Source organism: Sparus aurata, chromosome 10, assembly GCF_900880675.1.
Source record: "Sparus aurata chromosome 10, fSpaAur1.1, whole genome shotgun sequence".
NCBI classification, from domain to species: Eukaryota; Metazoa; Chordata; class Actinopteri; order Spariformes; family Sparidae; genus Sparus; species Sparus aurata.
Genome location: NC_044196.1, coordinates 23,259,720 through 23,286,138, shown reverse-complemented (window position 1 = coordinate 23,286,138; position 26,419 = coordinate 23,259,720). Strand labels below are relative to the sequence as shown.

General features: G+C 40.6%; 1 protein-coding gene across 1 annotated transcript in view; it reads left to right on the top strand.

Annotated features, from left to right (window-relative positions):
• adam19a (ADAM metallopeptidase domain 19a) overlaps positions 1-23,912 on the top strand; it is a 202,218-nt gene extending 178,306 nt beyond the window's left edge. Inside the window, exons 17-23 of the mRNA XM_030431403.1 lie at positions 2,780-2,857; positions 9,348-9,456; positions 10,580-10,721; positions 13,863-13,962; positions 15,785-16,036; positions 18,609-18,811; positions 23,069-23,912. Of these exons, the coding sequence (XP_030287263.1) occupies positions 2,780-2,857; positions 9,348-9,456; positions 10,580-10,721; positions 13,863-13,962; positions 15,785-16,036; positions 18,609-18,811; positions 23,069-23,120 (936 nt within the window). The 3' untranslated portion in view covers positions 23,121-23,912. The remainder of the gene's footprint in view (positions 1-2,779; positions 2,858-9,347; positions 9,457-10,579; positions 10,722-13,862; positions 13,963-15,784; positions 16,037-18,608; positions 18,812-23,068) is intronic.
• The last annotated feature ends 2,507 nt before the right edge of the window (positions 23,913-26,419 follow it).

Sequence of the window (26,419 nt, the reverse complement as noted above, 5' to 3'; positions counted from 1 at the left end):
TACATAAAGTAATTAGTTGTCTGCGTCCCCGTTGCTATGAGTCCCTGATATTGTCCGGATTAAATAAACAAGTTTTCCATCAGCCCGCTTCATACAAATCTAAATATCACAGGCACCCAGGAGGTCTGCTCTGTCAGTTTGTTTTAGGTTGTTTTTCTAATACTGATTTGGGTTGCAAGTCAGCAAGCTAAATGGAATATTAAGTTAACCCACCTACAAAACCATACATAAAAATCAAATAAAATTAGGGATGAATTATGCATATGAAATACATCTATATGAAAATGTGCACACTCACAGAGTAATATGTGCAGTCTCTATTCCACCAGGAAATTGTATTTCTCGGTCTGTCTATATTGCTTCCCTCTGCGGTACATTGCGGGCACTTGAATTCCAATTCAGCTATTGTGCGGGCCGCGCTGAAGGAACTGAATAGCACTGCATGCGTAATATATTATAAATAGGCAGCAGAGAATATTGTCTGCCATCCAGCATGATGAATTTTGGGTCATCATATTGAACGGGCCTCTTCTCAGCAATAAATGCGCACGAGGCACAAAGCTGCTGCTTCTAATCACCCAGTCACACATTCACCTACACTAAATTGATTCTCCCGCTACCAATGCTACAGCAGCAACAACAGGCAGAGCGAGAGGTACAGGACAGTACTAGTGTAGATACTAATGTGAGAGTGAACCCAACTCAGTGATGGAGTGCTACATGAAAATGATGAATTATGTGTTTTTGCAAGAGATGCCCTTGGCAAGACTTTAAAAGACGCTTTTTCCTCTAAATGTTGCTTTACAGTGCCTGATCAAAACATGCCTGTTGCTGCTTAGCCTCAGCGGCCAAAGTGCCCCTGAAGTTCCAGATCCACAGACCAGTTTTTTTTTATATATATTATTAACAATTCAATAACGTAACAATTTAGCAATTTTAGGCACTTTAAGTTTTTCCCAAAACATGAGCCACACCTAAATTAATATTGATAAAAATTATTTTTACTTCTTTTGAAAATTATCTTTAATTGACCAAATGAATTCCAAAGATGCACTGCAAACTTGGAAAGCTAAATGTCCAATAGTTTTGAAAATGCAAAAGCACACCAGTAAAAGATTGGATTATAGATTATACATTTGCATCAGCACTCTATCCAACGTCTCTGCTCTTTGCTTTAAACTCACATGCAGGGGGAGGTTTTTTGAGAACAGCTCATCAGAACTACTTCACACTCAAAGCTGCACTTCCTTCGGTCCTCACAATTCACCGCCAAGTGTGATCGATCCACCAAGATCAGATTTACAGTTGTTAAGAACATTAGAGGACAGACAGACAGACAGACAGACAGACAGACAAAAAGACAGACAGGCTGACAGACACAACTTCCTTTCTTTACTGTATATGTAAGATAAAGTTTATGATAAAGCAATAATGTATATTTTTGTTTTCTATATCAGCAACGTGTTTCTGTATGCTGCATGTGTGTCTCCAATCGTTTGTTTGTTTTCATGCCTCGTATGCAGTAGGTGATATGAGGGGGGATGCTGATGCTTCTCTTGTTAACAAAATGACCAAACTGTGTCCCCCCTGTTAACCTGTCATCCCTCTCCACCTCTCCATCCAGGCGTTATCTTTAAGTCCAACTGCAGTTCTTGCAAAGAAACAACCGTACTCCGCCTGTGATTTGTTGGATTTGTTGGTTGTGTTCTGCCGAAATGTCGGTGTGTTTACCGGCAGGCCAAATATGGCTCGCAATCCACCAAACACAAGCACAACCCATAAACAGCAGAAGACCACCGAACATACAATAAGGAATTATTAACACAGCAACAGATATTTTATTGGCGCTGATAACGATAGTCCGCTGGACAACAGGAGGGAGGGACACTGGTGGGAGCTGTGCCCACGGCCGAGTGCCTGTTTTTGGCTGTCCTCCCGTGCCATACTCCCCTGGGTGACCTGGTTGTCTGCTACACAGCCAAAGGGAGGGAGAGAGCTCAGTGGGCCACAATGAATTTACCTTTTAATCAGACCACAAATTAGACAAGAATTACCTAGCTAGCATTCTATTTACATACTGTATGTTTAGTGGCTATCTGGTTAGTAGAAGGATTACCCAGTGCTTGTATGAAATTGCAGATTTTGAAGTCCTTAGCCACACACTCATCCACCTCCCTTTCCTTTTACCCCTTTTCCATACCCTTTCATTTGAGTTTCATTTTGGTGATTTGGTCATATGGCTTTTCAAGTGGATTTTTACACAGATGTTGTTGTTTAAGTTCTCCATCCCATCTCCTTGTGACACAGCTGAAAAGCAACAACAAAGAGCTTCAGTCCATTTCCGACCTATTCCCTCATCCCTCACAACCCCAAAATCTGCTTCCGCCTATTCTCAATGTGGCTGTTCTAACATGTGCTCCGACACAGTTCAGAAAGATGTTTGATGAGTTATAAAGTCCTTATAAAAAAGAAATCACGCTTGCCTTAATGTAAATGGTTATGAAAATTAGCATTAGAGCATTAGTCGAGACCAAATGTGTAGATGGAATCTCAATCAACATCTTAACTAGCTGTAAAAGCCTATAAAAGTAGTGATTTGGAAGTAATTCTAAACAGAGTACTGATGCTACCATTCCAATGTCCTCAGGCAGCCAGGTTGTTCAGAGTCCAAGGGCACTGGCAGAAGGTCGATCAAAGTCTGTATATATGTATGAGTGTGTGTGAGTGTGCACTGTAATCTTCAACACAGTATGTGATCATTCTGCTTGTGTTGCCACAGGTGTGCAGAGACCGCCGATGCCAAAATGCTTCTTTCACTGAGCTGGAGACTTGCATCGCACGCTGCCATGGCAACGGGGTAGGTACACACACACACACACACACACACACACACACTCGCAGACACACATACACTTGCAAGCATACAGGGGCATGCAACAGACTCAACTCTCTTAGCTGCCGGGCATGGTTCCCTAATCTTATTGTCACACTGTGTCCTTGGGCAAAGGTAGCGCTTTACAGCGCTGTCACTGAGTCTGTCGTAAAAGACAGGAAAATAGATGGCTGGAATACAACAGCAACTCAAGTGATGAACTATTTATTGGAGCAGTACAAGCAAGCCTGAGGCAGATAAGGAGGAATAATACATAGTTTATGAGTCAGTAACCAAGCTCTGAAGTGGAGTGTTCAGGGCTTAAACACTTGTTACTTCAGGAGAAGATGGGAATGGAGATAGGGATTATTTATCCGGTAACTCTAACTTTCACCTCTGAAAACATTGTCGAATGGAGAAGTTTATTGATATGATGTTGATTCTATGAATGTTCAAAGAAACCTGACAAACATAACCCGTTGTCCTAAGAAAATATCAGGAGGCATAGTTATATAAAGTATTCCATCACTAGATGTGGTGGTTTTGGGGAAATGTCATGAATTCCATCTCTGCACTAATTTTTTTCTGCAGACCAGCCAAGTGCACAGCAGTTGGCTGATGTCACAGTGTAGAGTATCATCATCAAAACACCAGCCACCAGTCGGAGTCATAATCCCTCACTGACTTCTCACTGGCAACCTAGTTAATTATGTCCTCTTGAGCTCATGACTAAACAGAGTACAGCACTACTACAGGAAATGGCGCCACAGGTTTCTGCCATGCCATTCATGTAGGGCCACCACCGTCTAATGGAAGTCACTCATGCAGTGGCTAATGTAATCCCTCACTGAATGCTCTTTTGCAAACACAGTTGACTGACCTTTTGAAGCTCAGGTCCAAGCAGGGGACACCACAAGGAACAAAACAGCAGTTCTTTTTTGTGCAGGGGTTAGTAGGAACAAGTAGCTGGGGACTTGTTTCCAAACGTAAAAAACAACCAAAAAAAATAAAAAATCTAAGCATAATCCAAGTTTTCTGGATGCCATGGGATTCCAAATTGATTTGAAAAGACGTTATTTACACCCATTTTTTAACTGAATACGCCACTGTCGCTAAAAATGTTAGTGTACACCTCATCTGAAGTAGGTGCATGAGCTTGATTGCACGTTGAGGGTGTTTGAGAGAGGGATCTCTGGGCTCTCTGGAGACTTGAATTATGCCAGATGAGCTATATGGAGTAATTTTATGTTTTTTCTCTTTTTTAAAACCTGTCCCCAGCTACTCCAGTCGTTTAGGACAATGCTGCAAGACTGTTTTGCTGTGAAGTTCCAGCAATGTTTTGTGGACTAGGAAACTGTCCCTGAGTTGTACCTCTTTTTAAATGCCAAAAACTTAGATAGCGTTGTTTGTATTTGTCTACACTTCAGTTAATGCTCCGTGTGAGCAAGACGATCTTCAATCTGAAGACAATTTCAGCACAGCATCAGGTGTTAATCAGCAGCATTGCTTCAATGAACTCAACTGCAGCTGTGCTCCTTTACATAATTTGTTTTAGTAAATGGACTTCTAAATGAAAGCATACAGTAGTTTGAAGTAATTTGCAGTTAACACCTGCTCTCAGGTGTTTTGAACAAAACACGCCTGTCCAAGTTGTAGAGCTTGTTTTGAAGTAAACCAATTGAACCAGCATTTACATCAGGTATCCTGTAGGTAGAGAGAGCTAGTAGCATCCGCCCTGAGTTTTTTGTGCTGTACTTAGAGAGTTGTGAACCTAGTGCTGCTGTACGACTACAACCAACATCCACAAGAGAGGACTCTAATCAATCTCCAGTTGGTGCAGGTTACGCTGTCTGCATGCTACAATAATTTAGTATGAAGTCATGTTCTGAAACATTTGCAGGAAGGTGTTGTGGAAAACTCGTTGCCTTGCAAGGTTTCCATACACATTTGAACTGCAACTACTGCCTTCTTTTCTTAAGTTGTACGAGGCTGAAGACTTTATTTTTTATTTGGATGTTAAATCTGGTCTGATGGATTGTGGTGGTGCTATACCCTCATTCATTACCTCTCACTACATTCCAAATGGGAGCAGCTGAGTCCTGAGCAGCACCTGGTTGCAAAATTCTGGTCTGATCTGGTATTGGGCATAGTATCAAACTGGTTGTTGAAGTCTCAAGTTTATTTGGTACACTTGTCAATTAAAGCTCTGCAATTTTATGAAATCTAATGATGTCATTTTGATCTTGGAACATACAGTGAAAAGGCAAGCCAGATACTTTCCTAGAGAACATTGATTTATTTTGTCACTGTTTTGTGCATGGTTCCACTGGGCTCAGAAAAGAGAACATAACAGTGTAATGTGATACGGCAGTTGCCATTAATGTTCCTCCAGTATGGCTTTTTGATAGCTGAGGGGTTCAGACTGCAGCTGCTGACGTGCAGTATAATATTTGTAATGCCAAAGGAAAATTAAACCTGTTATTTTTCCTTTTAAAGTGTAGCACTAAGAGTTATCCCCTCAGTACCCTGTTTTGTTTTTCCTTCCCTCTTTTACTCCATACAAACACATGCAAGCCAGTCTGAGACACAGATGTTGGATATTTCTGTTTTATGCTGAACATCAGCATTGTTGCACACAAACTGAAAGTTAAAACTTTATTAGTTTGGTGAGAGGGTCAAATGTGTCATCAGTGTGAACATTAAGTTATTGTTACATTTATTGTGAATATATCTTTTCTCACTGAGGGCTCTGTAAATGGTTCCTCAAGCCTGACTGGGCAGGATATTGTACATGATAGACAGCTGAGCCAACAACCACACATACTATACCAGTAAATCTACCTTACTAGTCAAACATAGACAGTATTTTATAACAAGACCCACACTATGTCGCATCTAAACTGCCACATGTTGACATTTTCAGTTAAGCGTTACAGCCTACTGTTAACCATAGCATTGCACTGACCCAGTGAGTAATTTGTTTGGTAGCATATTTAGCAAGACAAGACAAGTGCAGGACAACACCATGCTTGTTGGAGGAGGAGGAGACATTAGCTTGAAAGGTTTTGAAGTATGTGACTTTTGTTATGTTACAAGTTGATGTCAATCAGACATGCTGGCTGAAAAAATTTAGGCACATTCTTTATTATCAAACTTTCAAAGCCACTGTTGTTTCCTCAAGACACATTCGCTGAAATCAGCGGCACATTGTCCAAAAACACCAACAGAGGTAATGTTTAAAAGCTAGAAAGCTACAGCTGATAAAATCTGTCAGCAACAGTCATTGTTTTATCTGGGACAATCAACCCACATGGACCAAAAAAACAGAAAAGAAAAGGAACCATTGCTTTTATTGCAAAACATTTTGGAGATTTTTTTCAGGTTTTGGAAGTGGTAAAACCTGCCACTGGTTTCACTGTAAATGCTCATGAGCCATGCTTATTGGAGAACTTGACTGGCTTAGAAATGCTAAATTAGGGGTGGCAGGACTTGGTGAAGGGCCCCTACCATGGACTGTTCTAATATTTGATGGAGCTTCCAAGTCTGAAAAGTGGAGTCAATGTGGACGTGCAGAAGGGGAAACTCCACTGGTTGATTCACTCCCTCAGAAAATAGTTTCTAGATTAGCTTGTTGACTCAATTACTAGTGTCTTCATCAATAAGCCAGAAAAATACTGTATTTATTTATTTGCAAAAATACAGTTAGAATAATAGCATATATAGTATTTCTTGTATGTACCTGTTATAGATGGTCAACCAGCCAGCTTGGATTGGGCATCGTTTTGCAATGCGTAACCAATTGACGCAAGTAGTGTTTTTTTTTCATTTTGCAGATGAGTTCACTATATACAATGATTAGCCACAACTTCAAAAAGGACTAACTGGCAAAGTACGTGTGTGTCCGCTGGCATCCGCATAAATGCCAGCACCCAATAGACTTGAATGTTAGCAACTAGCTCCACAATAGTTTACCGGTAGTCACTATGCCGCCTCGGTTTATACAGTTTGTGGGTAAAGTTTTAAAACTAGGACATTTAAAAAAAAAAAAAAAAAAAGTTTTATTAAAGGCCAGTTACATACACGCAGAATACGACTCAATGCCTTGTGGGCATGGCCTAGTTTGTGTTGCTTCTTTTGACCCCTCAGCCACAACTTCAATTTCATACCTCATATGTTTTTAAAGAATCAAGTCTCTGTTTACTCAATCTACTGTGTGATGAATGGGTTTAGCACTGGCCAGGCATTGTTATTTTACTCATATTTAACATAGTATGAGGTAGAGGAAAAACACCAGACGTATCCTCTACTCTTCTTATCCCCTTCTCCCTCTCTCACTTTGTTGTTTTATGCTGTTTGTCCTGTTTTGTTCGCTCCTCTCAGTGTAACAGTAGATGGATAATGGAAGTGGCTTTGAGTCAGGATTATTCTTAATACATTTTGCCTCCCCCCCCAGTTCAGGGTGTCCTCCTGTGTTTTTTAATTCAACATCATTAGTTGATTCATTTTGATCCTCAGGCTTTTGGAGTGCGCCGGACATTAATGCAAATAAACAGGAATGACAAGCGGCAGGAGTGCTTCTCTCTTCTTCTCAGTTTGCATCATTCAAAAAACGTATACCACAGATTTTGATGAAAGAAGCTTAAAACATATTAAAAGTCCTGGAGATTAAGGAGGCTGAAGGATATGTAATATACCAGTGATGTTTAAATCCGGGTCATGGCATTTAATTTCACACAGCTTTTCCCTTCTTATCTGTATTGATGTAGATACGCCTTTTAAAAATATGGTCTTCAAAAATGGAATCTTTATAAAGGAACCACACTGGGCCTCCTGAATCTGAAGTAAAAGAACGATAAGAATCAGCAAACAACTGTGCGCCCTTCATGTCGACCGAGTGCTAATGGGGTAAATAGGCATGTTAATCACTGATAGGATAATTACATCTCGATGTAATTGGAGCATGGCAGTACTTTCTCCTTCATTTAGGGGCGGTGAATTACAGAAGATGTCTGGAGATATTAATCAAGCTAATGTCTAGATAAAAGTTGCTTTTCACAAGTTTGAGACAAGTTAATTAAATCTCTAAAATGCAATTTACTACTAATTGTGAAGTTTTTCAGTCGGTGACATTTTGACCCTCAACAGTCTCAACAGTTCCAGGTCATTATTCAAAGGTCTGTTTTGGTGAAATGGTTAGCAGACAGTTGGAACCACACCAAAGTATTAGTGGCGATGAGGGACAGCTGTTGCCTCCACAGTCTTGTCTTGTGCCACGTTTTGCACCTGCGTGAAGGAAATAACACTCCCATACCACCAAAAGGAAAACTGGAGTGCTGATATATGAATCATTATGATGAAACAGAGTTTTTCGACATCCCTCCGATATAGCCACTTGTAATCAGGAAGATATCGGATATCAAAGCTGCACTGGTAAAAAAGATGGAGATGAGGAATCACAGAAACCACACTAAAGATTTGAAATCATGGATAATACAGAGGCAGGCTCCTGGGGCTTTCCCTTTTTCTGTCTCTCTTCTCGTGCACTGATTCACTTAGCTGAACAGCCAATAAGAGTGTTTTTCTCTGCAATTGGCTCCGCCGCTGATTCAACCTTCTCAATCAGCCAAAACGCTGTCAACAATGGGCCGATTAGTGCCAATGGTGTGGGATAAACCGCAACAACTGAGGCCATAGACACTCAGCGATGGCCTTACGCTGTAAGGGCATTAATGTTTCATTTTATAAACAATCAAAACCCTAACCAGCATTATATATGTATATAACGCAAACCCAAACCCCCAAAAACCCGAACTATCCCTTTAACTACCCATTGGACTTCATTCTATTTTGCCTTGAGCTACTGTAACCAGTCAGTAGCCAGCACATAATATTATGTTTTCTTATAGTAGGTATAAATTGGGGATCCACCTTTGTTTCAGTCATTTCATTTCAGCTGATATTTTGCTTTTGAGGTATATGATATGCAAGAAATTAGCCCCTGATGGTTTGAGGCCTTGGGGCTGTTGTCCATTGTGCCCAGAACTCAAGTGAGACCTGACAACAATGAGAGCATGACAAAGGATGTACACACTCCAGTTCTAATATCATTTCCAGAACTTGAATAGTCAGAAAACAAAATGATATACAATTAAATGCAAAAATGTAACCACACATACAGCAGTATTCATGCATGATAATGAATGTAAAGACTTGACTCAACCGTGTGATGTCATTACTTACTGTGCTAGTCTGTTCCATTTATAAGGTGGATATCTGAAGGTAGAGGAAGGAAAATCCCATTAAAACACATACAGTGCCAGTCTGTAGTAAACAACACATTAGTGTTTCTAATTGGCGGGTACACCTCCAGGCACACACATACAAGATTACACTGAGAGGGAATAGCAAATCACATCAACTAATGCCTTTTGTGTTCGGTGTGTGTGTGTGTGGGGGGGTGTGTGTATACGTACAGGTGTGTAACAGCAATGGTAACTGCCACTGTAATCGTGGCTGGGCACCACCCTTCTGTGAGAAGCCAGGACTCGGAGGCAGCGTGGACAGTGGGCCTATCCAGTATGACAGTGAGTTCTCACACATGCATAACAGTGTGCCTTGCAAGTGTGTCAAGCTGTCCCTTCCTCAAATAAAAAAAAAGCATCCCATATTACAGGTTTTCTCTGTTTTTCTGTTTATTTTTGTGCATTGCTTCTTCACTGACACACCAGAACAACAGGATCATGTTTTAACTTCTTCTGTTGGGGACGTGCCGGCCACTAGAGCCAGCAGCTTTTTGTCGTCACTGCCAAACTCCTCTGCTCTGTTGCGCCCCAGCAAGTCAAGATTCTACAGCATTAAGTAAATGAGATGCAGGCGATGGAGATGACATGACATGTTTTTTAAATGCCATGTTAAGATTTATAGACATGTCTCCAGCTTAGTAAGACAATACAGCTAATGGAGTTCAAATGCAGTAGTGTCCAGGCAGACGTAACTCACTGGTTGTTCTCACCCAGTGTTGCAAAAGGTAAAAACAAAGTCATATAGTAAAATAGTGCTTGATAAAGAGTCTTTAAATATCTAACATTAAACATACTTAAATGTACTTAAGTATTGAAAGTACAAGTGGCCTAGTTTATACATATTTACATGTATATATATATACAGCACACTATGTGTCAACTGATTATTGGCCTGGTGGATTACCAGATCTGAGTAAGTAACTTATAACTAAAGTTGATCAATACATATAGTCGAGAAAAAAGTACGATATTTACCTCTAAATGTAGTGGAATGGAAGTATAAAGTAGCAAGAAATGGGAATACTCAAAGTTGAATTAGCTCAAAATTGCACTTGAGTATAGTGCTTGAGTAAATGTACTTAGCTAAATCCCATCAGGCCTGTACAAGTGACAGTCTAAATAATCTGTTTGTTTACCTTTCCGGATTTATTGTCCTTGTTTATGCTGTATGTTATTTCCTGTCGCCCTGGAAATTGTTCTTGGAACTGTGCTGAACACTGAGCGAACAAAAAACGATTTGATTTGAGACACCTGCGCAGACAGTAATGGGAAACCTGATGGCATGATTACTATGTGCAAATATGTGAATAACATCACATCACATCCAAATCTAATTGGAGACAGCATATCAGGCACATCCAGAAAACGTGTGTGTGTGTGTGTGTGTGTGTGTGTGTGTCCACAGGTCAGGTTGGGCTGGTGGTGGGGCTGCTGTTTGCCTTCCTGGTGGTCCTGCCTGCAGTGCTGCTACTCTTCTACTGCTACAGGATCAAGACTTCATATTACCATAAGTGGCTTTCCCAGAGAGAGAAGAACAAAAACAACAAGTACTGTGCCCTGTCTTGTCTGTCTGTCCGTCTGTCTGTCTGTCTGTGTAAAGCATGGAATCACATATACTGCACAGGACACCATTGCATTACCAAAGGTTACTGGTTATTATCTCATTATGGTGCAGCTGTGGAATTCCAAGTTGTAGCGGGTGGTTAGTGGAGAAGTCAAGCATAGACCTTTGCCAAAAGTTTTTTCTGTTAGAGCTAGAAAAGCAGCCATTAAAGTGGAGTCATTTTACCATTTAACATTTCTTTAATTAATTAATCAGATATCAATTAAAATGAAATTGCAGCGATGAGGTCACTAAAAACAAGATCTTTCAATCTGCATACTTGTTTGTTTCTTGTGTATTGCTATGCAGTAGTGCCTTCCCGTATCACTCTGCCTGCATGAGAAGGGAGGCAAACAAAAAAGGAAAGCAGGAAATAAATGATGCATGGAAGGAGGAAAATATTTAAAAGGAAAGGAGGGAAGGGGTGGGGACAGACACTGTAGGAAAAACACGGCAGCAGAATGGATTATAAAAAGGTCATGGAGGAAATAAATGAGACATAGAAGGAAGGAAGGAAGGAAGGGAGGCAAGGAGCAGAGGAAATGTTGAATTACAGGGAAGAGTCAGGCAGATTAATGCATACATCAGAACTCTCCTTCTTTACATCAGCATAAATAGCAGCATTTTGTGGTGCAGCTCACCTCCATCAGATCCAAACAAAATCCATGTCCCCATAAACCCTACAGCCTCCTTTATGAGCGCTACCATATACCTCACCCAGAGAGACAGCCTCGTCATAACACTGGCTGAGTTAGTGCCTCTGAAAATACACGAGTCTTCCACACTGATTTACAGAACAGAAATGTGTCTGGAAGGGATCCAGCAGTACAGCAGCCTTTTAAAGACCCTGACCTTCCAAATGAAGACAGAGAGAAAGGCTAAATACTGGTGATATTGGGCCTCAGTGGAATTTTACAGTAACTGCAGCTAAAGGGATAGAGAGACAACTGAATAAATGGCTAACGATGTGGAGAATTGAGACGCTATGATGATTAAAAAGACTCTTAATGGCACCTGCTGCAATGAAAACCCTCTCTTTTTTTGGGTTTTGTTCCATGGCCAGTAGTTTGGGTTCATTTACAGTTCAACAGTGGGACAGCGGGTGGTTTGAGCTGATAAAGGCATTTCTAAGGATACATACTGTATATATCCAGTATGCATGGAATATGCTTGGAATGCCTTCTAATCAGCTAAGAGTATGCAGTGTATACATGCAGGAGACGCTGTGTAAAAAGGGCTACTGACTTACCAGTTTAAGCACACTTCTACGGCTTTATTCAATCCAAGGCAACAGCCCCTCAGTAAATCCTTCCTTTATGAATCCTCTAATACTTTGGTTGAGTTGACTTTTAGGCTGCATTTAGCCATGTTGTTGTACTGGATTGCATGTGCCTGCACATGAAAGTGACATATACAGTGATCAGCCAAAACATTGAAAGAACTCACAGGTGAAGTTAATAACATCGATCATCTCGTTACAATCAAATGTTCTGCGGGGAAACCTTAGCTTGTTGATGTGGATGCCACAAATCACCAACCCAAACACAGTTGCAGACCAAGAACACCGCCCCCATGGCAACAGCACTTTTATCCCAGCTCCCAGATCCCAGCATCCTGTTGGCGTACTGTAACAAGTCAAGGCTTACGCTGCAATCCAGTGCATGGCAGGAGTCAATATTTCCTTTCTTCTGTTCTAATGGGTCCCAGTGCATCTGCTCATGAAAACATGGACGCCCCTAGCAAACTGATGTTTGGTTGGCACATGTTTTAACTTCACAGGCAACTACAACAGCTGATTTAACAGAGTAGCGCACCTAAAAAAAAGACAAGAAGAGTCGGCTAGTACCACATGGTCACAAAGTCTTCTATCAAGCATAAATCAACTGAATGGAAATTAAAATGGCAACTACAACTACTGCCCACCTTGACTTTTTGACTTGGAACTCTTACTTGGACGACTGTTCCATTACACTTCTCCATGTTTCAGGTCTCTTTTTACCAAGTTCTACGTTCAGTGGAACGCAGCATATGACACAGGACCTCAGTGGCAATCCTGTGGGTTGTGAGTTGGGGCCTCCCTCAATCATTCTTGTTCTGGCACTTCTCACAGAGGTTCAGTCGGATTGGGATCTGGGGAATTTGGCCAGGTCGACCCCATGAGTTCTTTTGTCATGTTAAGCCAATACTGAGCAGGTTTTTTGGTGTCTCAGGGCCCATTATCCTGCTCTAGCCACTGTCATTGGGGAGTGATGTTGCCATGGTGGGGTCTGCACCAGTGTTTGGCTGGGTGGTTTGTGTTAAATGGCATCCACATGAATGCCTGGACCCAAGGTTTCTGGTAGGTAGGTATCGCGATGACCTGTCAGTGGTTTTACAGTTGTGTCTGATTGGTGTACATAGCATCTGAGGGGTAACATGATGACGTTTAAATCTGCATACCAGAATATGTTTATTAGGGACTGACCGATATGTTTTTTTAAGGGCTTATACCAATCAAGGAGACTAATATCTGATATTTTGAACTGATATACATTTGCTGCTCTCAACTCTGCAGCTCTGCTCAGCACTTCATAGCGTTTCAGTGTCTTTGAGCTCAGTTTTTTGGATTCATGGTAAAAATTGGACAGAGGTAGATGAAGGTAAACTTAAACCTTGACTAATCGGGTTCACTCTCACTGCTTTCATTACCCTTGTGCCTCTTACCAACAGGCAGCTGTTTCAATGAGAAAGCTCTGATAAACCACTGTAGGTAAAGCAGCTGGTGAACAAAGTGGAGCATTTGAAAGATAACACGCTAACGTTTCTCTGTGTGTGCCGGTTGTGTAAATGGGCAACTGTTTGTTAATACATCAACTTTATGTATGAGGTGATAATATGTCAGTGATGTGTTTTCAGCTTTATCCCTCACCTTCTCATTTCCTCTCACGTCATGCTGGATGAGAAACTTCATGCTGACTTCTCCTCTGTCTCTTTTCCCACCTGGGGCCCTAAAATCAATGATAGTTTTAGAAGAGTGATAAAGCAGGACAGCTTTCAGGCATCAGACTCTGGTTTATTCTTTGCCTTTCCTCATTTCTCTGCTCAGGATGGAGGCATCAGTGGAGAAGGGGAAGAACGGCCATCTGAATCCTGCCTTTCACCTCAAGGTGGTTGGACCAATAAACAAAGCTAGCGGCCACAAGGGGGTGAGCGGAATGTGTGTGTGTTGAAAGAAGAAAAAAAGGGATCAAGGGAATGGGAGGGGGCCGAATGGATGTTTCTGTTGCTGTGTTTTCGTGAATAATGGAACTTCCATGAGGCTGACCTTCATATTAAATGGCCTCATTTTACAGCAGCTTGTTATATTGTGTGACCACTTACAGTCTGCCTCCTCCCACGCCTGCAAGAACTCCTCTCCAATAGTTTACAGTGCCTTCAGCATCATTTCATCATGTCGTTATTTCCTTGTTTTTATGGCGTTTTTTTTAATTGGATGGGTTGGCAGCTCAGGGTCAGGGTACATTTGTCATTGGCAAGGAAAAAGATACAAATTGAGCGGTAAGGGTGACACAAACAAGAAGGAAAAGGATAGACACATAAGACAAATGGCAAGGATTGGCATCCAACACTGACTAATACACGAGAAAAAGCTATTATGAAGAATTAAGGACAAATTACTCCATATACACAAAATCTGTGTCTAGTAATTGTTGAAGAAAACTTCTCAAAGCATCTGAAAACTTGGTTGGAAATCATAAGTATGTCTTTAATATTAATTGCAAAAAAAGGATGGTAAAGTTGTTATTTATTTAAAGACAGAATATGTAAGATTTCTGCATTAAATGTCTCAAATGACTAGACTTTTGTTATATAGATTGTTAATTTTTTTTCCAACAATATGCAAACTCACAGAGATCCACAAGATGTTGGTGAAAAAGACTAAATTTAACATGGATAAAACTTTAGAAATTGCTCTTTCCATGAATATTTGTGCCGGAGCCACGAAGCTTGTTTATCATCAGCAGTATTTATTTCAGGTCAACTCTCACTGAACTCAGCACTCTGCAGAGACTCTGGTTCTCTCTCATCTCTTCCCCCTCTCCTCTCTGTAACATTAAATTTATAAAGTTAAGTACATTTCCCCTCCAACTGCAGTCAGCAGTCAATATTGCAGAACATGGAGGTCCCCTCCACTGATCACTGCTGCAGTCAGGCTGATAAACATGAGTAAAGATAAATCCACTTTTGAATCCCAAAAGTTAAAAAGTAATCTCTGAGCTCTTGTCCTGTCAGTAAAAGCTTTGATCAGAGCACAATCTGATGTGACTCTGGGTGTTTATTCCTCCAGGTCTGGCTCTGCATCAGCTCTGTCCTTCAGAGCTGGCCAGCTTTAAGCAGCTTAGCATGAGTTTTGCGGCACACCCATACAACCTGTCTTGTATGTCCTGTGTTTTTATTTTAATAAGATTTAACATTTAAAAAACATTTAAGATAATAAAGAGCTAATCAGCTTCATTAGGACTGTGATCAGATTAGACTGACAGTATACAAACAACCACTCAAGAGCAAAATTTAGCCTTTTATTAAAAAATAGAGTCATTGTGACAAAATGTGTGATTTTAATGATACTGTTAATGGTAAAACACACATTTCCTGTGTGACGTGTTATATTAGGATACTAGTGGTAAAATGTACGCATTTTTCTTTTTGCTTATGTGGAACAGTAACCATGAACCCTGCTTTAATCTGTTTTATTTGAAATTTTAAAAAATTGAGGGAGTGAAGTACGGTCATCAGGATCAACGGCTTTATAGGTACATTAGGTGCCATCTACAAAGCAGTGAAAATCAATACTGCAGATATTGATGACCCCTAGACCCCTGATGCATTCCATGTGACATATTCTTTGTGATGTGAAGCCTCAAACTGAAACAAGAAAATGTAGCTTTCCTCAGATTGTGATAGAGACTGTGTGTTGGAAATTGGCCATTTTTCTTTTGCTTACATTTGACTTTGTTCTGATCCTAGCTTCCTCACACCAGCAAAGAGGTCCTGCCCCTCAGACCGGGCCCTCCACCCAATGGCACCCAGCCAGTCAACATTGTACGACCTCTGAGACCCGCTCCAAGTCCCCAGGGTGGTACTCGGGAACTCAAGGTGGTGCGCCCACCTCTGCCAGCTGGGAAGCCCCCAGCTGCCCCCTCCAAGTCCCCCCTGACCCCACAGAGACTCAGCCCGCCCAAGAAGCCTCTGCCTCTCAACCCAACACGATCACCACTGGTAAAGTCCTTTTTAACCCTTTTTTGAACTGTTATTGAATATAGTTTATTTTAAAACTATAACTTAAAAGTCATGCCACATAATGTAAAGCCAGGATGGACCTTAGGAATGTGGATCAACATCCAGACAGGGGACTCCAAATGACATGAACTTCTTTTCACATTAAGGGAGGGACAGCTGTATTTTGATAGTAAGTGTAGGGGGAAAAAGTTATACTACTGTTTAGGTATCTCCATGTAAAAATGGTTTCAGCATAGCATCAACCCAAGCTTTTGGGCAATCAGACAGTTATGAAATGAATTAAATGGCAATTTTTTACTTCCTCCATATTCATACAGAAAATAATTAGAAAATCAATGAAAGGAGGACCGTGCAACTGCCAAAGAAAAACAGAAATGTTTTTCGACTGTAATTTTGACTGGGGTGAGGGAAAAAACAAAAACACTTTTGCACTCCAAATGGGATTAAACGGCTAACCAGCTCTGATAATGTTAAAGTCACTCCCCTGATAGAAATAAATCCAGTTGAAAAAATAGGAATCTGCCACTGTATTTGTTTACTCTGAAACTGATTTTGTTGGATAGTTAAGGTGAAACATTGTGTCTCCAGAGCTGCCGGGTTCTTCTATTTATTGAGTAATTGACAATTAACAATTTGAGGTCCTTTGATTCAGTAGTTTCTGGTTGAGGGTTAGAGTAAAAACAAAGCTGTTTACCTACAGTAGCGCTCAGTCCTTACATGGAACAAAACATTGGTAAAACTTCTAGATTTCAGGTCATATTGGGTTCAGTCTGTCCATGCTGTATGCACAGGCGTGACGAGGAATCAGCCTAATGAGGGATTTGATCAGAAAGGTGCCTCCACAATCACAGATGCCTGAATTGTATAGTTCAAGCTAAGCTTCTTTGTTTGGTAACTGTTCAAATATGTGGTTCATCAGTCATCAGTCACACATGTATACAAATAAATAAAACTATTTTAGAGATGATTTATAGATTATTTGTATTTTTAATGACACAACCTCTAGCAGTCTCCAAGAAGTGGAATACATGATTGCGTCTTTTCATTTTTGTATCCTTAATTTATTTGAGTTTCCCCACACACTGACAGGATTGGTCAGGATATAATGTTAATCCATGTTCTATGTTCTTCTGTACATCCAACACATATGAAATAGTTTGGAGTAAGGCAGCTGTCCTCCTGATAAATCCTGAGCTCCATCAGAGCTTCCTTAAAAGTATTTATTACAGAAATTAAAGGTTTGATTCTGTTTTCTCTTGAGAGTTTCCTCTATCCTGTCACATTTCTAACTACAGCTTTTAGTTTTGCTGTTTAAATGTGCCATGTGATTTGAAGCAGTGACATTACTGCACATGTGATTTAAAGTAACTGAAAGCAGCCTCTCTAATCATTAAAGCAGTGTTTTCACATTGTGAACCCGCATATGTAGATGCATCTGAATTGACTATGCCATAGACCAACGAAAGCCTGTTTTAAAGTCAATTTTTGCTGCTTCAAGATAGCAATGGGCCGAACAAGCACCTCACCACAGCTAATTTTAAGACTACCCCATAGGGAGTACATTGGCTATTTCCACGAAGTAGGCATTGGCCAGCAAGTTAGCCAAGACACCAGCACAGTCCTTAATTGTAAAAATCCTTCTCAGTGTCATTACTCAGTCAATTATGAATACACAAAAATGATACACATTTTATACAAATCTTAGAAAAAATATGCTCCTTATTACTTCAGAATTGAAATGATTTAGTGACAGTTGTCTGAACATCTATGGGTACATTGCAATCAATAGCTTCAGATTGAAAACCCTAGCTCTAAGGGAACTTCACATTGCTCTTGTAATTAAATGCTATTGCAAAAAAAACAGAACTAATGAGAAAACAGCTGGACTCTCTGCGGTACAGTACTTTGTAGATGAATTGTAGAAATTTCCTCTTAACCCTGAAGAAATAATAAATAAAACTGCAGTATCTTTATTATCAGATTGCTTTTTTTATTGACTTATCCACCAAAATTTCTCTCATCAGTGCTTCTCTGTGAAGTGTAAAATGCCTTTAAATTAGATCACCTTTTGAATGTCATATTGCTTTTTCTTGTTTGTGTCAAATAACCACTATTTTATATGTTTACTTTGTGATGTGATCCCAGAGCTGTGCTGTAGTGGTACATTTAATCCCCTACCTGTGTGAAGTGGGACTGAAGTAACTCTTATCAGCTAGCTGAACAGCTTCCAGAGACTGGATCTGTACTGGATTCAGTCCAGTTCAGAAAAAATCGAATGAAATTCTCCTCTTTACAGGGTAGGGAGGGATTTAGTGTTGTGTTCTATATGGGCGGTGATTCCACTTAGAAAGACGTCCTTTTTCTCTGTTTTAATAATGCAGTCTTGTTTTTCTTTTTTTTTTTTTAAATATATGCCTTTTATCTTTTCTTTCTATTTTGTGTATATTCTACAGCAGTTTGAAAAATAAGTCTGTTTGCTATGTACATCTCCCTGTTGACTAATCGAGTTCAATAATAATAACAATGAATATTTCTGTTTGTTCTCTTTTAGTTAGTGTCTGAGATGCAGCCCAGACCTTCTCCCTTCCCCCCTCAGAGGCCTCTCCCCCTCAGCCCAGCCAGAGGAGCCTCCCCCACAGTGAGTCCAGCTCGGACCAATGTGTCCAAGCCTGGTCTACTGGTCATGATGCCCCCAGCAGTGGGACCCAAACCCCTGGGCAAAGTCTCAGCCATCCCCCCTCTCAGAGCTCTCAGGTGGGCACACACAGACATGGTGTAGTATATTCTGTAGACTTTAACTTCTCCTGCTCAAACATGCCTCACTAGTATCACAGAGCAAGAGGTGAAAAGGTGACAGGACAATCACATCATTTCATTGTATGTAACTATATAACACAAAGGTTCTGTACAGCTATTAACCTTAGCAGGTTAAGCTGCACTGATGTGATGCCTTCTTAGACATGTGCCTCTGGTAAAGGTCCAGTGTGTAGGATCTAGGGGGTTTAGGGACTGAAATTAAGTATAATATTCATTATTATGTTTTCATCAGTGTAATAGATAGATAGATAGATAGATAGATAGATAGATAGATAGATAGATAGATAGATAGATAGATAGATAGATAGATAGATAGATAGAATTACTTTAATAATCCCAGACTGGGAAATTATTTTGTTACAGCAGCAGTGGGTCTGCAAATAAAACACTCTGTACATAACATAAATAGAAGGCAATATATACATATATACATATATACATATATATATACGTATTATCACCTGAAACCAAGAATAATTTTGTTTTTATTACCTTGTGCACTGTTTAGACCAGAGATTTGCATTGAGATGATTGCAACAACTCTCTGTACTTAAGTTCTCACTGCCAACTTCTCAAGCTTTTTTTATAGCTGGATATACTGTAATTTCTAGCACCTTAAAATAAAAATGAGCATAGTAAAAGTGAGTTACTTGCTACAGTTGCATTTCTAGTAATGATGATACAGCGAAAACACTGCTGCAATTCTCCCCTACAAAGTCCACCATGTTGCACTGCCAAACCAAAGTCTGGCACTGGGGGATTCAGCTGGTTGCAGTCTGTAACCACACCGCTAGATGACACTAAGTCCTTCACCCACACATTTAATATGTTGCTAAAAAAACGTTTACATTAGAGTCACTGATGGTCATCTACTGCAGGTAATACACTGGCAAGGGATAAGTAGCTTGTACAACCCCCGCATCAAATGACCCCAACTTTCACTTTAAGTGAGGAGGAAATGCCCTGCTGCACTCTCCACTAAACATTTATGAAGTCCTAAAAAAATATCCCAAGAGCTGCATGCAAATTAAAAGTGATGAAGACAGAGGTTAGTAATACCCTTGTCAGGCCCGTTGAAATGTGGTTTGGGACTGGTGGTGCGCATGATAACATGGTGCCGGTTTAATGACTTAACTATTGGTCCTAAATTGAAAGGTTCACAGTGATTAAATGGCATTAAACGGATGTCTAGAGTCAAGTCTATACGGAATCATGCTGTTTATGTCTCTGTCTAAAGTCCAGTGTTCAGTCAGGGCTCCAAACTAAAATATCAAACTCAAGAAGAAAAGTGTCTCTTATGGCCAAAGTTCCAGCAGGGGGGAACCACAAGTGCAAAGATCATCAAAGGTCATTTAATGCCGGGTTTAAAGGGATAGTTCAGGTTTTTTGAAGTGGGGTCATATAAAGTACATATCTATAGTCGGTCTGTTCCCTACTGTAATTGCTGATCAGCGCAGCCTCAGTTTGGAGAAGTAGAGAGCCACGTAGGCCCAGACGCTCAGCTTTGTACTGCAGTGAATTGAGTCCAGATGCAAAGTGAATTTAAAGCACCTAAAACAAGACCCACCTAAAAAAATCTATATCAGTTCAAGTGTACGTTGTATAGAGCAAAATTCACACCGCTTTACATCGCCGTCAGACCGGCCTTTCTTTTGGCCCTACATTTTCTCAACCGTAGAACCTCCGTATCCCTACGCATTAGCGCAACTGGGCCTCGCACTGTATTTCGCCGCTTGCAGTTAATGCGTAGGGATGCGTATAGATATGTACTTTATATGACCCCAGTTCAAAAAACCCGAACTATCCCTTTAAGGCCTCATTCCTGCAGCAGTCTGTTAATCTTGAATGTCCGCTGATGTGATGTGAATCCTGTTCTGAAACACACTTTGCTAGACTCGCTATTATACTTACAAACATGCTGTGTTGATTGTCAGTGGCATTCATTTTTCTTTTTAGTGTATCCTCCTAACCACACACACATACACACACACACACACACACACACAGAAGTGTAAGTTAACAGCAATATCTCCTCCACCTCCTCAAGGTTGTTCTCTTCGATAACATATTTTCCAGTTCCATACACACCACATCATGAAACTTCAGCTGTTGAAGCATCACTCAACATTGTTTGTTACTGCTCCAATTAATTTGACCTCAAAGATGATGTCCCCTTTCTTGATGCTATGTAACAGATAATGAAAAAGCATCTAGTTCATAAAGCAGCTATTGTCTGTGGGTTTTTTTCCCATATCCCTAGAATTCCAGCCCTGTTTGAAAAGCCTTTTATTTGCCAACTATAAAGGCTTTATTTGTGAGAAAATACTGCCTCACATTGTTGTTTCTGGTCAGGGTCAGTGTGGGCACATCAACGCTCCAAGTTTACACACCGTGCAGTGCATTGACTCGGGTTCTCAACAGTAATCGATTTTCATTTTCTATTATTTTTTGATGCCCAGTCTGAAGGCCTGTACTCACTGTCTTCAGATGCAGAGTCATGCCTTTGGTTCCACACAGTTTATCTGTGAATGTAGTAAAGGTTAGGCAACTTCAAGGGGATTGTTCTTCGGGTTTTATGGTTTCTCTAACAGTTGCAGATGGATCAAAATGCCTCTACATCTGGTTCTGTCTGTCAGTAACCAGATCTGATCCCACATCAGAGTTCAAACTTAGCACCAGCACCAGCTGCTTGTGTGGTTCAAAGCCTTTATAAGTGATGCATTTTTCTTTTCAATGTAGGGTATAACTGAGCGCAGGAAGCAATATAACAGGTTCAGAATGTGTTTGTGCTAAGAAAACATGTTCTTGGGATCTTCCTGAGAAATTCCTGCATGATTTTATTCTCATTAGAGTCGGCCCAATAGACGATATCATCGTCCACTACCAATGGCTGACAGTGATCGACTCCTGAGCGCTTCACCTTCAACATCATGATTTAATAGGTTCCCACCAGAGAGCACAGAATAGTGAGCGAGCCCCTCGGAGTTGCCTGTAAGGCAGGAGTTGTTGGTGTTTGTGACATGTGGGAGAGGAAATGAAAAAGTTTGTTGCTGCTCAGTACGCTAAATCTATCTCTGTGTTCCATTTTTCCTTTCATATTAAACCTTCCCAGTTAGGTGAACCCAAGATGCTCGGTAACATTAGTGGCAGTGATTTTTCTTTCCTGCGGCCTGCTCTTGGTGTGTTTCTATCAATCCTGCTGTTGCTGTTTGTCAAGCTTAGCTTCCACCATTCTGTTAGCCAACCACACTGGTGTGCTAATGAGCAACTCTGAGGGAACACACTACCTCAAATTCAAAAACACATAGTAGCAACCCCCACCACTCAACACCGATGTCATCATCCAGGGCATCTGTCCCTAGGCCTAATTCGGCCCCCTCACTGTGGATATATCCCAACAAGGTGGACCCTAATCGTCATTCTGTGAGACAGCACTCACATCATGTTCTGTTTTCTGGAACAAAAATATTCATACATCATCATGCATCTCATAAGCACATTACTTACCTGCTTTTAGTGCTTACATTATTCTGTATTTCCTCTATTTGTCAGTACTTTCTGAACTCTACACACTGTCTCTGGGCCATTACTAAGAGTTTTAAAAAAAAAATTTAGGTTTAAAGTTAAATCGAGGATATTTTGTTAACAACTAAATGTTAGATTCTATGTCTTTTTTTCTTTTGCCATTTTCAATTTCCTCTTCACAATTTTAACAGTTTCACAAAGTGTTCCTGAGCCCAAGTAGTGAGGGCTGCTGATAGTCTCTCTCGTGCTTAGGACAAGATGATCTCGAAAGGCCCCTCCAGCCAATTATTTTAATGGTTAGAAATCATTTTAAGGCCCATTTGGGCTCTGCTATGACCCAAGGCTAGGGACAACTGACCTGGCATTCCCCCGCTGTCAGTGGCTCTGCATGTAGATATCTCCTTTAAACGATCATGTGTTTGACAAAGTGGTGAACCTTACCCTCATCCTTATGAATGACTGAGCCTCTGGAGGATACCCCCTTCACATCCATTGTTTTATTTTTATTTATTTATGTTTTACACAGCATCCCATGTTCACCATCTTTGTTTAGTATCTTGTAATGTTGTTATAGATATCACCAGCTTTATTCTAAAGTATCAGTAAGTCAGTATGCTGCATTAGCTTAAGATCAAACTAAAACTCTTCTTTTTTCCCTTCTACTTTCAGACCGGTCCCAGGTGCCAAACCAAACACAGCCTCTCCTCCACCACGAAAATGACCTTCTCCTGCCCCCTCCGCCCTCCGAGGACGCAGCAGCTGACAGCTTATTTGCACTAAAGAGACTTCGGCTGGTAAACCACAGAGCTGTCGCACATACCAGAGGAGGACAAACACAAAGTTAAAACCAGAGTCACGGAAGAACAAACAGGTCTCGTACCGGTTCAGACTTCAAAAAATGAAACCTTTTCCCTCCCCTCCCCTCGATTTTGACCCCTTTCCACCCTCCTCCTCCCAGCGCGCTAACATTAACCACAACGACGCGGTTTTGCACGGAGGCCTTGCAGACTGAGACAGGTGTTATCGCTGGGGGGCGGTCACATTTGCCAAATCAATTTTTTAGGATTATTGTTTGTTTTTTTAATCTGTTTAAGCTGTCTATGTCTGTAAATGCATTTTGTAATGACTGTTGTTTTGTTTACAGTTTGTTTAATGTCACGTTTTATGATTTGTGTTATGTGCCAAAGAGGTCTCCTCATACCTGGGGTGTGTCCCAAGCGCTTAAAAATGTCATGTTTAGTTTACCACAAGTCAACTCCTCTATCTTTTTAGGTTTTATAATTTATTGTATTGTATGAGGAATGTCTAAAATACAAATCGGGAGATACAGAGGCCAATCAGGAGGAAAGAGAGCCAATCGCAGCTTCTTTTCAACACTGTTTACATGGTGGAGGATTTGATGGATGCTTGGGGCTTGCAGGACACACCCCAGTCACTCATGTTGATTTGAATGTCTTTTGCTGTGTGTTATGACTTTTGAATTGTTACATAAAATATTTTTACAAAACTATCATCAAGTTTCTTTTACTATGTCTTTTTCATTTCTAGCTTAAAAAGTATTTAATGGATTTTAATGTATAATGACACCCTGTGAATGTGCTTGAAAGGAAAAAAAAGGATGCATATGAATGAGTGTCTGCTACTTGTCTCAATTGGTAAAATTAAGTCTGCCATTTAAGGCCAAAGTCTTCAAAAGAACACAAATGAATCATTTAGACGTCAAGCAAATTACTAATCATGAGGAGTATCACTGTGGAAACAACATGTGATGTCTTCAGGGTACCTCAGCTTGAATGCAAATGTATAACCAAAAAGCTGTGTTGTAAATGCAGGTGGAAAGATGTGGGTGTTTTATGAAGCAAAGTTAAAACAAGCTACTACTCTGGGCATTATGGGAAACATAGGATCCAGTGTTTTAGAGGTTGACACATTTCTGCCCAGATGAAAAGGTCTGGACATCTCAGTCTCTACTGCTTCAATTTTCAAAAAAACATTACTTTTTTAATCTTTCTTTTGGGAGTCATCCAACTTTATCTCAGTACAATACTAAAATTCTGGAGTAGCCCTTCAGCCCAAACATTTTAACACTGGGCCAAGGTTTTAAACTTTGAACTTGAGATTCACAAACTGTGATTCTTCACTGAACAGTTGGTTTCATGTGAATTGTTTGTTTCACTTACCTCCCAAGTCCTCAGATGCAATTAAAGATCAACTTAACACCAGGCTGTTATAGTGTTTTGGCTGCCCTCTGTGGTTGAAAGTTTCAAGACTGTTTAACCTCCAAACACAGCCATAATCACTGTTGGGCGTAAAACCAGCCTGTTTAACACAGCCTGTTCAAACTGTTATTCAGCCTCGCCATTCTGTCAAAACCAAACAAGGATGGACCTGGAAGGACATTGTTGTTCTGACTGTGGTGTGACATGTTTATAACATGTCGTGTTTATGAGCCACCAGCAGGAGATTTAAAAAGTAGCTAGCAGCAGCTAACATGAAGAGCAGAAACTAAAAATGTGCACAAATAGAGGAGTCAGCTCCTCACCCTCCAAGCAGAGGACATTCTGATGGGGACAGCAAATAATTGTTAGAAAGCGCTGCTGGTCGTGTTTGTTATTTGTCACACTAGATACTAACAGTGTTATGTTATATGTCATGCCCTCGTGCCTCTTTTGCATCCGGAACACCAGTATCTAAAGTCACTGCAGCTAGGTGTGAAGTTAAACCAGCAAGTTACTTTGGAAGTGCAGGTAGGGGGTCAGAAGGGTCATGTCCAAAACAAATATACTCTTGGGCATTGTGTAATTGCAACACAAATAAAATCAACATTGTTCCTAAGCCCTTTTCACACAGAGAGGCTCGCCTCTACGCAGCCTTTGTTCACGCTAAACCAAGCTGAGGAGCCAGAAGAGGCATGAACCTGCTGACTGTTTATAATCATATGGATGCAGTTATAATGTGTTGTGATTGAGTTCTGGACCCACCATGCATCCTTTTTAACTCCAATTTACATAATAACATAGTCTTAAAACTGAAGTCTTGGTCGGGAGGGATTTTGTTAGTTATTACAACAACCCAAAAAAGAGAAAACACATGGTGAGTCAAAGTTTTTTGCTCTGAATCGAAGTAACCTGCTGGTTTAACTTCACACCTTGCTGCAATGATTTGATGAGTCAAGGATCTGTTTAGCTGTCAGAATGTGAACGCCACACTTTAAGAGGAAACACCTCATCATGTCAGAAAAATTAATAGAAAGTGCCATGATGGAAACCGTCGGAATTATTACGTTTTTTGTTTTTTTTAATATTTCAACGTTTAGAGACAGGGACAACATAGCAGGAGGATCCTGGCCTACTTGGAGCCCTCATAACCTGATGCTAGATCAGTAAAGATATTTTATCTCATTTAGTAGAAAGTGTACCATTTTACTGTGGATACTAATGTACTCAAATAGTGAATTCTTAATTTAACAAGCAGAACTTATTATTGTTAATTACTAGATTACAGATTACATGTCTGTTTTTTGAAGCTGTGCACCCACTTGAATGTGTCAGAGAAGCACACTGTTCTACTTGTCCCATTGGCAGGGAGCTGTGAAGAGCTGTACGCTTTCAGGAGAAATACAACTGTGCAATGAAGAATGAAATCATGGGGTGGGATATAAGACTTGAGTCAGGATGGGAGCCCCCCCCCCCAACACACACACACACACACACACACACACACCCCATTTGAAAACAAAGAATCAGACTCATTTTTTTCACAGTGGGGTCCTGATGATCGTATAGTTCCTGGCTGATGAACAAGTATGAAGGCTTTATATCATGGGTAGTCTCCACTCTCACCTGCTCTAAATGGATTCCACTCTGCTGGAAATGAGATATCTGCGAGAGGCAGCTCTCTCCTCCCTGGAGACTAATGCATTTGGAGCGTCCATGGTTCGAGTGGAACGCTATCGGACAGCAAGGAGGAATGGCCTCGTGGGGAGATATATCGATGTAGACGTTTTCCTAGCCCATTACC